At 39.3% G+C, this 12,578-nt stretch overlaps 1 protein-coding gene across 5 annotated transcripts in view; it reads left to right on the top strand.

Annotated features, from left to right (window-relative positions):
* The window catches only part of UBAP2 (ubiquitin associated protein 2), a 125,868-nt gene that overhangs the window by 45,750 nt on the left and 67,540 nt on the right, over nucleotides 1-12,578 (top strand). For all 5 annotated transcript variants that reach the window (XM_082656203.1, XM_082656202.1, XM_082656201.1 and 2 more), the window contains exon 3: nucleotides 10,021-10,098. In XM_082656203.1, coding sequence (XP_082512329.1) covers nucleotides 10,021-10,098 — 78 coding nt within the window. The remainder of the gene's footprint in view (nucleotides 1-10,020; nucleotides 10,099-12,578) is intronic.

Here is a 12,578-nt window from a genome sequence, read left to right as displayed (position 1 = left end):
TTTAGTTCATGCATATATTCTACTTGCCTTGCTTAATTGCCTAAGGACTTTCCCTGTCTAATTGCATTGATTAGACTCTTCAGTACAAATGGCTGGAACAGACATCCTTATTTTGTTCTTGATCTTAGGAGGAAAGCTTTCAGTTGTCTTTCACCATTAAGTAGAATGTTAAATTGTAGGTTTTTTAAGTTGACTTTATTAGGTTGAGGAAGTTCCCTTCTATTTCTGATTTGTTGGGGTTTTTTTGTTTGTTTATCCTAAAAGGGTATTGGATCTTATCAAATTCTTTTTCTGTGTCTACTGAAATAATCATGTGGGTATTGTCTGTTATTCTATTAATATGGTGTATTACGTTAAAATGTTAAACAACCTTGCGTTCTTAGGGTAAACTTAACTTGGTCATTGTACATATTGGTAAGTTGCTGGTATGGTAAGGTTTGCTAGGATTTTGTGGGGGGATATTTTTCTCTAGTTGTCTTTGCTTTTGGTATCAGGGTAATACTGGCCACATAGAATGATATAGAAAATGTTCCCTTCTCTATTTTTTCGGGAAAGTTTGTGAAAAATTGGTGATTGATGTTCTTTCATTGTTCGGTAGAATTTACCAGTGAAGCCATCTGGGCCTGGGTTTTTCTTTCTGGGAACTTCTTTGATGACGAGTTCAATCACTTGTTAACAGATTTTCAGTTCTTCTTGAGTCAGTTTCAGTAGTTTGTGTCTTTTTAGGAATTTGCCTTTTTAGACAAAATTGTTGATTTTTGTCTAGGTTATCCAGCTTGATGGCATACACTTGTTCATGGTTATTTTCTTATAATCCTTTTTATTCCTCTAAAGTTTGTAGTGATGTTCCCTATTTCATTCCTAATTTTAATAACTTGAGGCTTCTCTCTCTTTGCTTGCTTGTTCTAGCTAAAAGGTTTGTCAATTTTGTTGTTTTTCTCTTGTTTATTTCGTTTATTTCTACTGTAGTTTCTATTCTTTCTTTCTTTAAAAAACTGTTTTGGAATGAGTGTTTTGGAAGATTTGCTGAAAAGTTGGAAAATGATACAGAGGTCTCTACAACATGTACCAATCTTCCCTTAATGCTAACATTTTATATCAAATGTTGGAAAACTTTTCCCAAAAAGGGTCAGATGGCAAGTATTTCATGCTCTGCAGGCCACACACAATCTCTGTTGCATGTTCCTTCTTTGTTTTTGTTGTATTACAACATTTTTTTTTTAAATTTATTTATGTTTGGTTGTGTTGGGTTTTAGTTGTAGCTTGCGGGGCATGAGGGATCTTTTGTTGCAGCATGCAGGTTCTTCAATGTGGCGTGCGGGCTTCTCTCTAGTTGTGGCTTGCGGGTTTTCTCTAGTTGAGGTGTGTAGGCACCAGAGTGCATGGGCTCTGTAGTTTGCGGCACCCAGGCTCTCTAGTTGAGACGCCTGAGCTCAGTAGTTGTGGCGCATGGGCTTAGTTGTCCTATGGCATATGGGATCTTAGTTCCCCAACCAGGGATCGAACCCGTGTCCCCTGCATTGGAAGGCAGATTCTTTACCACTGGACCACCAGGGAAGTCCCTACAACATTTAAAAAATTTTAAAACCTTTCTTAGCTGGCACACCATACAAAAATCAGATCTTAGGCTATAGTTTACTAACTTCTGTCTTATATAATTATTTGTCAAGAGTAAGATAATAACATTGGCACAATATTATTAAATTAATACAGTCTTTATTTGGGTTTCCCTAGTTTTTCCACTAAGGTCTCTTTTCTTTCTTGTTTTAAATATTTATTTATTTATTTGGCTGAGTCAGGTCTTAGTTGTGGCACGCGGGATCTTCCTTGTGGCATGTGGGATCTTTTTGTTGCAGTGCACAGGCTTAGTTGCCCCATGGCATGTGGGATCTTAGTTCCCTAACCAGAGATCGAACCTGCGTCCTGTGCATTGGAAGGCAGATTCTTAACCACTAGACCACCAAGGAAGTCCCAAGTTCTCTTTTCTGTTCCAGGATTTGTTTTCATGTCTTCTTAGTCTCTTCTGATCTGCAACAGTTTTTCAGTCTTTCCTTGTTTTTCCTGACCATTGCACATTTGAAGAGTATATTTATAGGTTTGTTTTGTTTTGTTTTTCGTACACGGCCTCTCACTGCTGTGGCCTCTCCTGTTGCAGAGCATAGGCTCCGGACGCGCAGGCTCAGTGGCCATGGCTCACGGGCCCAGCCGCTCCGCAGCATGTGGGATCTTCCCGGACCGGGGCACGAACCTGTGTCCCCTGCATTGGCAGGCGAACTCTCAACTGTGCCACCAGGGAAGCCCCTATTTACAGGTTTTTAAAGTAATTACTTGGTTACCTGTCATCCTCCAAAGGTGAATAATTAGTATTAAAAATATTATTGTGAACCTATGAATTTAAACATTTGAAAGGTTTCAGTTATTTCTAGTTATTACCCTTTTTGAAGTTGAAATTATCCTATCTTTGGCCAGGTCTCTTCAAATTGGCTCCTGAGGGCTTTTTGACTTTCTAGTAATCTTTGATGGTTTCTTCATAAACTGGTATGATGAGTTATTCCAGACTTATTTTGTATAATTCCTGCTGTGTACCTAGATCAGACATTGCTCTAAGGAATCCTGGCATCTTTTAGTAGGAAATGGCACTTAGAGACCTCAATCTGGTAACTGATGTTTATTGTTACTGGGCTTGTCATTGTTTATAGGTCTCTCCAGTGGACAGTTAAAAGTAAAATGCCTTGTGAGTTAGTAATGCTGATAGTTCAAATTCAGGACTACAGGATTTTCACTTCCTTTATATTACATTTTGATCACTTCTACACTGAGAATACTAGTTTCTTCAGAACCAGGGGATGGTATAATTATATATATACATATTTTTTTAATTTAAGTTTTTTGGCTGCGTTGGGTCTTTGTTGCTGCGTGCGGGCTTTCTCTAGTTGGGGCAAGTGGGGGCTACTCTGTTGCGGTGCGCGGGCTTCTCATTGCGGTGGCTTCTCTTGTTGCGGAGCATGGGCTCTAGGCACGTGGGCTCAGTAGTTGTGGCTCGCAGGCTCTAGAGCACAGGCTCAGTAGTTGTGGCGCATGGGCTTAGTTACTCCGCGGCATGTGGGATCTTCCCGGACCAGGGCTCGAACCCATGTCCCCTGCATTGGCAGGCGGATTCTTTTTTTTTTGTTTTTTTGCGGTACGCGGGCCTCTCACTGTTGTGACCTCTCCCGTTGCGGAGCAACAGCCTCCCGACGTGCAGGCTCAGCGGCCATGGCTCACGGGCCCAGCCGCTCCGCCGCATGTGGGATCTTCCCGGACCGGGGCACGAACCCGTGTCCCCTGCATGGGCAGGCGGACTCTCAACCACTGCACCACCAGGGAAGCCCGGCAGGCGGATTCTTAACCACTGCGCCACCAGGGGAGTCCTGATATAAATGTTTACATCCTTTGCTGGAGCAACAACGTGTGTATCAGTCTCTGATTCTGTAAAAATGTTCTGAATTTAGAATTTTAAACTTTATCTTGAAGTCAGTTGATAGAACAAATGTCTAACTGAATAATTTCTGCCGACTTGAAATTTCAAGGAAACTGCTTCGTTTATTTGCTTCAGCTTCTTTTGTAGTAGCTTTTAAACTGATAGTAACTTGCAGGATGATCACACTTGCACATCTGAGGGCCTTGATCTTTATTAGTATTGGTGAAAATTATTCAACAACCAAGAGGCACTCTGTGTATGGACCTGGGAAGTAAGTGTCTACAATTCTTCGACACAAACAGGGATCTCATAGCCATCCTTTTTTTTGCTGTTTGCTGTCTCATAATGTGACTCTGTACCTGGGAACCATTGTCAGCTGTCATTCCATTATTTCATGACACAGCGTTTTTGGTTATCTAGAATAAGTTAGTCACTCTGCTGGAATTTAGTAACTTGTTATCTGCTTTCTTTTATGATGGTTACTACTTGGTTTTTCACTGTGAGAGCCTTAATACAAGACCGCCTCCATTAATAGCCTTCAAAGCATATTTTACTTGTTAGAGGTGGTCCTCAAGTGAAAAAATGATGTGGCTGCTAATGCCAGCCTGAAGGACAGATTGGTGCACCCACTGCTCCAGGGTACAGCCTTTGGTACCCATTGCACCTGAATCAGCCGATAAGCTCCATCTGAAACTTGTAAGATTCCCCCTCTACCCCCCTTTACATATTATACTGTATCTACATACCCTATTCATGTGCCCATTGTATACTGTACTTTCTCCATTTGAGACATCATTTAGTTTTACTTCTACAATAAGTATATGCTTAACAGTCACCATTAATACTTAGGTCAGTATCTCTAGTCATTTTGGTTGTTTGAAGCCAATGCTGTTATTGATTCCTCAGGAAAGGCTCATGAGAATAAGCCTTTTTCCTGTTTTCTTCCGTGCTGGTAACAATTTATGCCCTTTCTATTTGAGCATAAAGTCAGTTTTGCTCTCTATAAATGCTAGGCTCATATTTTCTGTACTTGAGTATCTTAAAATGTTACTTAATTTTCTTTTTGCATAAAGCACTGCTTTTGACAAGTTTAATGACACACTGATTTCTTTCCCTTGTAAGTCTTTTGTCATTTCTGCCTACATGCACGATGGATATTTTTTAGAGTCCAGATATTTTACTAGAAAATTTCTCAGTGTGGGTTGTTATGGGTTGATCTTCTTAAGTATGGTGTGTTTTCTTTCACAAATTTGAACATTATTCTATTTGCTTTCCAGACATTTCTCTTGAATTTTAGCTTTAAACATTTGTACTGTTTCCTTTCTGTCCTTGTCTTCTTCAGAGACTTGTATTCTCCACAGATTCAGGTTGAGTTGTCTTTTGCCTACATTCAACATTTGACACTTTCTTTCTACCATTCTTTTATCTTTTCTTTTTCCTTTTTTAAATTTTTTACTTAAAGTATTTTTCCTCTTTCACCTTTTATTTCTCTTGTAGCATTAACTGTTAAGTTTATTTTTGTGTTCCTTCTAGTTTAGTCTTCATCTTCATTTCTGAATTAGAAAAATTTAGATATAAAATGTTATTCTTTTATGTCTTTATTGTTTTCTTCATGCTCAGTCTTTTAGTGCATTTTGAAACAGAAGATAGCAGTTTTGCTTTTTTCCTAGGCACCTTTTTTGGTGTACTGTCATTGGTTTTGGGGGGTATTATCCTGCTTATATTCTTTTTCTCTTATAGTAACTTTGTATGGGATTTGACCTTTAATTTTCTATTGCTCATTTTTATGTGAAATGAGTCTTCTTGGACTTTAACATGGCACCATGGTTCAAAGTGGCTTTTCTAATTTCATAGTGTTTCCTCTTTTTCTGAATAATTATGTTGGCTTGCTTTCTGAGATTTCCTGTCTTTGTTCTCCTCCCCCAGTGTGGACTTTTTTAGATTTTTCTATATATGTGGCCCAGTTTTGATTTTACTCCCAGTATTTTCTCTTGATGGGAACCTTAGCTGGTTAGTTTCAGTAGTTTATGATGGTAACTACCCCAGCCTATTTAAACCTTTCTGCAATCCTCACACATAGTTTGCTCTTGGAGTTGTCAAAACCCTATAGTGCCAGGTGCTGTGCTCAAATTGGCCCACCTTACTTTCCAGTAAGTGCCTCTTGGCTACTTGGGGTTTTCCTGTTCTTAGGCCAGTCAAACACCCCAGTGCTGGCCTCTGCCACAATTATTACCATGCAGATCTTGTATCTGTTGTTTTTTCTTTTCCTCTTTGTATTTTGAGGTTTGTAAGGGATACCTTGTCACCTAGTTTTATCCTGTGTTGTTGTTGTCCACAGGATTTTAGGTTTGCTATAAAGTTAGAACAAAGATGTTTCTTTATACAAACATAATTCCACTATCAAATTTCTTAAATGTATCATTGTTACAGTGTTCTTTCTCTACAGTTAATATTCCGGTTTTGTCAATGTGGAACTTTCATTTATTCCAGTAATGTCAGTTACTCCAGTAATGTCCTTTATAGCACGTTTCCTTCTTCCAGTATAGCATCATCACATCCCCTTTGGTTGACATGCTTTTTTAGTCTTCATTAATCTGGAACTGTTCTTAACCTTTCTTGGTCTTCTGAAATAATAGCAGTTTTGAAGAAGGCCAATTACTGTAAAAAATGTTCAATTTGAATTTGTGTTTTGATGTTTCCTTCTGATGAGATTCAGGTTATAGATCTCAGGAATGCTGTTTAACCGACATTGAGTATTTCTGAGTACCATATGTAGAGTCACGTGATGTCTCTCTGCCCCTCCCTGAGGATGTTAATTTTGATCACTGAGTCCAGATTTTCCCATTTCCCCTAATTTGTTGTTTACTAGATTTCTGCCAGCAACTAAAAAATAATCTTTGTGGAGACACTTTGAGACCATGTGTAAATAACCTCTTCCTCATCAAGCTTTCCCCTTTAGAATCAGCATTCGTTGATGATTCTTGTTTGAAATAGGCTTTACTGTGATGGTTGCAAAATGAAGATGTTTTCGGCTCTACTACTCCCTCTTACAGTCTTTTTATCATTGCCATATTAGTAAGTGTATTTTTATTTTTTAAAAATTTATTTATGTATTTATTTTTGGCTGTGTTGGTTCTTTGTTGCTGTGCACGGGCTTTCTCTAGTTGCAGCAAGCAGGGGCTACTCTTCGTTGTGGTGCGCGGGTTTCTCATCGCGGTGGCTTCTCTTGTTGGGGAGCATGGGCTCTAGGCGCACCAGCTTCAGTAGCTGTGGCATGTGGGCTCAGTAGTTGTGGCTTGCGGGCTCTAGAGTGCAGGCTCGGTAGTTGTGGCGCACGGGCTTAGTTGCTCCGCGGCATGTGGGATCTTCCCGGACCAGGACTTGAACCCATGTCCCCTGCATTGGCAGGCGGATTCTTAATCACTGCGCCACCAGGGAAGTCCCAGTAAGTGTATTTTTAAAAGATTACTCTAATGATCTAAGAAGTAAAAATCAAACCAAATAGAGATCATTTTTAATTGGTTAAATTTGCATTTTTTTAGACTGGAGTTTGAAGAAGCAGGCTCTTTTACACTGTTAATTGAGTATAAAGTTTTGCAGCCTTTGTGAAGAGCATTTTTGAGCAGATGGTATGAAACTACTTTTAACATTTTTCTATATACTTCTTTGACCTAGTAGTTTCACATCTTTGTATTTATTCTAAGAAAGCTGTCCTGGATGTATTAGGTGTAACAATGGCTCCCTGTAGTGTTTGGGTAGTAATGAAGAATTCAGAGTAAGTAAAATGCAAGACCTATCCTGTAGACTTGTATGCAGCTAATAAGCATTATGATATAGGTATTTACAATTGATTATGTATTCCTACAAAGTAGTGTGATTAGTATTTTGTTTTTGATATAAGAGAAAAATATGTAAGTACCAAATAAATAGTTTTTGGTATTAGATAGTTACCTTATGGGTCACTGTTATTTTCTTGTGGGCTTTGTGAAAATTTTGTAATTTAAGGAAATTTAATGGTAAGTGATGAACATTCATATTGCTTGGGTTGCAGCAGGGCTCAATGAATATGTGTTGAGGTACAATTTCTAGATTTGAAATTCAGAGTAGAAGTGATTGCTATCAGGAAAAATGGGCAAAAATTAATCATGCAGGGTTTTAGCACTAAGGGCCACATTGGTTTACTTTTTTTCTTTTTAGTTTATTATTTTTTAATTTTTAAATTATTTTTTATTTTTATTGAAGTATAGTTGATTTACAATGTTGTGTTAATTACTGCTGTACAGCAGAGTGATTCAGTTTATATATATATATATATATATATATATATATATATATATATATTGTTTTTTTATCCCAGTGGCTTACTTTCATAAAAGGTTGCCACTACCCAAAGCTCAAATGTATAACGTGGAAGTGCCGTCTTCCAGAACTCACCTTCCCCTTTGGTTTTCCTTTTTACTTCATTCAGTTATTTCATACCTTGGTCCTTTTGGCTGCTGCATTGGGACTTCTCACTTGAGGGTGTGTGTAAAAAAGGCCCTTATATATACTGGTTAGGATTGAGGTAAAATTTGCCGTGTGTGTAGAAACTGTACAAACATCTTTCTGGGTGTAATGTAACACTACAACTGAGGTCACACCAGGCATAGGTTGGGATGAAAGGATTGGCCATTGGATTGGAGGGAACAGACCAAAGGTAGTGGGAGCTTGTATAATCAACCAACAACATGGACTGGAAAGCTCTTGTGAGAAGCGTTTTTACATTGTAAAAAACACTAACAACCTCTCCCCCTCCACCCCCATTGAGATTATTATGAATCTATATTAAAAGCAAAGGTGAAAAGTTGTTTGTTGGGACTTCCTTGGTGGCACAGTGGTTAAGAATCAGCCTGCCAATGCAGGGGACATGGGTTCGAGCCCTGGTCCGGGAAGATCCCACATGCTGCAGAGCAACTAAACCCGTGCGCCACAACTACTGAGCCTGCGCTCTAGAGCCTGTAAGCCACGACTACTGAGCTTGCGTGCCACAACTACTGAAGCCCACACGCCTAGAGCTCGTGCTCCGCAACAAGAGAAGCCACCGCAATGAGAAGCACGCACACTGCAAAGAAGAATAGCCCCTGCTCTGCGCAACTAGAGAAAGCCTGCACACAGCAATGAAGACCCAATGCAGCCGTACATACATACATACATACGTACATAAATATATTTTTAAAAAGTTGTTTATTATTAGCACTTGGTGGGTCTCCCCTCCCCCCCAAGCTCATTCAGTAATTTAAATGATTTAACTTTAAAAATATTTATGTTGGGAGTTAGTAAAGATTTTAGCTAGCAATGGTTGGTATGTTACTATTAACTGATGCACAAGAGTTACCTTTTTCAAATTTCTTATTTTTTATTATTTCTTTGGCTGTGCCACATGGCTTGTGGGATCTTAGTTCCCTGACCAGGGACAGAACCCACACCCTTGGCAGTGAAAACACGGAGTTGTAACCACTGAACTGCCAGGGAATTCCCCAAAGTTTCCTCATTTAAAAAATATCTTTCTGGGCTTCCCTGGTGGTGCAGTGGTTAAGAATCTGCATGCCAATGCAGGGGACACGGGTTCGAGCCCTGGTCTGGGAAGATCCCACATGCCACGGAGCAACTAAGCCTGTGCGCCACAACTACTGAGCCTGTGCTCTAGAGCCCGCGAGCCACAACTACCAAAGCCCGCACGCCTAGAGCCTGTGCTCCGCAACAAGAGAAGCCACGGCAATAAGAAGCCCGCACACCGCAACAAGAGTAGTCCCCGCTCACCACAACTAGAGAAAAGCCCGCGCACAACAGCAAAGACCCAACGCAGCCATAAATAAATAAATAAAAAAAACCTTTCTAATTTTTAATTGCCAGAAATACTACAAAAGGAAACCTCAAAAATTCGGTAATTTGAATTTTTTTTTAAGAAGGATTTTGAGTGAAAAAAGCAACTGGAAAAGAGTTTTCTACATAGTTGACTAAGCGTTTGAAAGTTGCTTCCTTAAAATTCTGTTAAATTAAAACCATTTTAAAATTGTCGTTAAAAATAAAAATGTAACTTAAAAAATAATTTTTATTTAGATAAATACAGCCTTTTCCCTTCCGAACTGACCTTTTTTGAGTTGATAGCAGAGGTTTTTTGCTTTTTGACAGCAAGGTTGTGTCTAAGCCTGTATCCTGGCGGTTGTTTCCACTGCTTCCTGTTCTTCCACTTTCTGTTACGCTGTAACTTCATCTGCCCAGGGGAAAGAAAATTCAAAAAACAAAATTCAAATGAGTCACAAGGCTAATGAAGATGAACAGGACTTCAGGTCTTTTGGTCAAAGGACTGGGACCTTTATGCTATTTAATTTGATGCTTATTTACCTTTTGGGAATACACTGTAGACATTTAAGAGGTCTAAATTCAGAGTCCTTTTTTTTAGTCAATCAGTATTTCTGTTACCACAGTGATAGAGAGTTTTTATCTGTTTATACCAGATTTTGGCATCTAACTTGTATTTTTGGTGCTCCAATCTTGAACAGTTGTATGTGCTTTTCCAGGCAACAGCTGAACAGATGCGTCTTGCTCAAGTGATCTTTGATAAAAATGATTCAGAGTTTGAAGCTAAAGTTAAACAGGTATGTTTCTGGCAAAGGATACTGTCATTTTTGTAATCTATTCTTACTGTGCTTAAAAAGATAATTTCACTAGAGATTCTTATTTTAAATTATGCTTCTTGCTTAGTTGTAAATAATTGGATTTTGAACTTGTGATTCAAAATCAAAATACCTGTATTGGTGGCTAGAGCGAAGGAGTTTTGGCAGTAGAACCTTTCTGAGTTACTAGTGTTACATGTGAACAATGAGCATTTGTGAAAGTACAGTGGCATTGTATATACCTGTGCATAGAAAGTATATTTAGTATATGGCAGGTTCTCAGAAAATTTTGTTCAGTGTTACAGAAGAGCTGATTTGCCTTTTCACATATTGTGGTGGTCCCAAACGTAGATTGGAAAAGTTATAAAATTAAATTTTAGGGTGATGTCTTCACTTAGAACTTCACTGATATAATATTATTTTAATTGCACATTCTTCTTTCCTGATAAGACTTCTTTTCCCTTCAAGATTCTAGAAACGAAGCAATAACCTTTACCTTGGTAGAGGTCTACCAGTAATTCCTTGGAGTGAAAGTCCCTTGGTGAACTCTTTATTTTAGCCCTTTAGTATGTAAACTCTTTCTTCTTACTTATAGTTGCTGTCATTAGACTTAATGGTGATATTTTTGGAAAGCCACAAAAATTATTTATTAAAAATCATAGAACTTATTCGCTGGAATGAGATTTATGAATTGTTTGAGACATACTTCTACATATTATATCGCCTTTTATCTGAGTAGCATAGCAGATACACAAAAAAGAGCCCTGGTAGAGGAGTTCAGAGCTTTAAGTTTTTTGTTTTTTTTTTGTGGTACGCGGGCCTCTCACTGTTGTGGCCTCTCCCGTTGCGGAGCACAGGCTCCGGACGCGCAGGCTCAGCGGCCATGGCTCACGGGCCCAGCCGCTCCACGGCATGTGGGATCTTCCCAGACCGGGGCACGAACCCACGTCCCCTGCATTGGCAGGTGGACTCTCAACCACTGCACCACCAGGGAAGCCCCAGAGCTTTAAGTTTTAACGATGATTCTCTCTCTTACTAATCCAATCACTGGGGGAGTTTTGAAGGTTACTATAAATCTTTTTTTTTTTAAATAAATATTATTTATTAATTTATTTGGCTGCATTGGGTCTTGCTTGTTGTGCGTGGGCTTTCTCTAGTTGCAGCGAGTGGGGGCTATCCTTTGTTGTGATGCCTGGTCTTCTCATTGCGGTGGCTTCTCTTGTTGCGGAGCACAGGCTCTAGGTGCGTGAGCTTCAGTAGTTGTGGCATGCAGGCTCAGTAGTTGTGGCTTGTGGGCTTAGTTGTTCCATGGCATGTGGGATCTTCCAGGACCAGGGCTCGAACCTGTGTCCCCTGCATTGGCAGGTGGATTCTTAACCACTGCGCCACCAGGGAAGTCCCTGCTGTGCATCTTAACAACTGCATGTGACGGGTATTGACCTACTATAGATCGTTGATAAAAATCTGACCTTATTAGTAGACATCCAAAGACTGAAGCATGGGAAAGCTGTAGAATGTATAGAACCTTGCTGGGTAACACAGGGAGGAAATCAGATGGAATGATGTGGTGTAAAGAGCTGTATTTATGAGACCAGGAGACCTGGCTTCCCGAAAGGCTAATTGTTTTGTGACCACAGAGAAATCGCTTCAGATGTTGGGGGTCAAACTGTTTTGAACTGCAGCTGATACATACTAAAATAGTTAAAGACACTTAAAACACAGCAGATATTTAAATCATACATTTGTTCACTGATAACTGAGAAACCTATATTGTGCCTAATCTGTGATTGTTCCTTGTGTTGAAAATATTAAGTAGCTTAATTATCCCTTGTTAAAGGGAATGCACCAAGGAGATTTCTTTGATTTCAAACATAGCACCCTGTTGAGGCTACTTGAGAAAATAGTATGTCCAGGAGTGAGTTTTGTGATAGCTGCCAAATTCTAATTTTTTTCTTATTTATTTATTTATACAGCAGGTTCTTATTAGTTACGCGTTTTATACATATTAGTGTATATATATGTCAATCCCAATCTCCCAGTTCATCCCACCACTATTAGCCCCGCTTTCCCCCTTTGGTGTCCATACGTTTGTTCTCTACATCTGTGTCACTGTTTCTGCCTTGCAAACCAGTTCATCTGTACCATTTTTCTAGATTCCACATATATGCGTTAATGTACGATATTTGTTTTTCTCTTTCTGACTTACTTCACTCTGTATGACAGTCTCTAGGTCCATCCACCTCATGACAAATATCTCAATTTCGTTTCTTTTTATGGCTGAGTAATATTCCATTGTATATATGTACCACATCTTTTTTATCCATTTGTCTGTCAATGAGCATTTAGGTTGCTTCCATGAGCTGGCTCTTGTAAATAGTGATGCAGTGAACATTGGGGTGCATATGTCTTTTTGAATTATGGTTTTCTCTGGGTATGTGGCCAGTAGTGGGATTGCTGGGTCA

Source organism: Grampus griseus (genome assembly GCF_964374135.1).
Source record: "Grampus griseus genome assembly, chromosome: 6".
Classification (NCBI taxonomy): Eukaryota; Metazoa; Chordata; class Mammalia; order Artiodactyla; family Delphinidae; genus Grampus; species Grampus griseus.
This window is presented reverse-complemented; position numbering and strand designations above follow the sequence as displayed.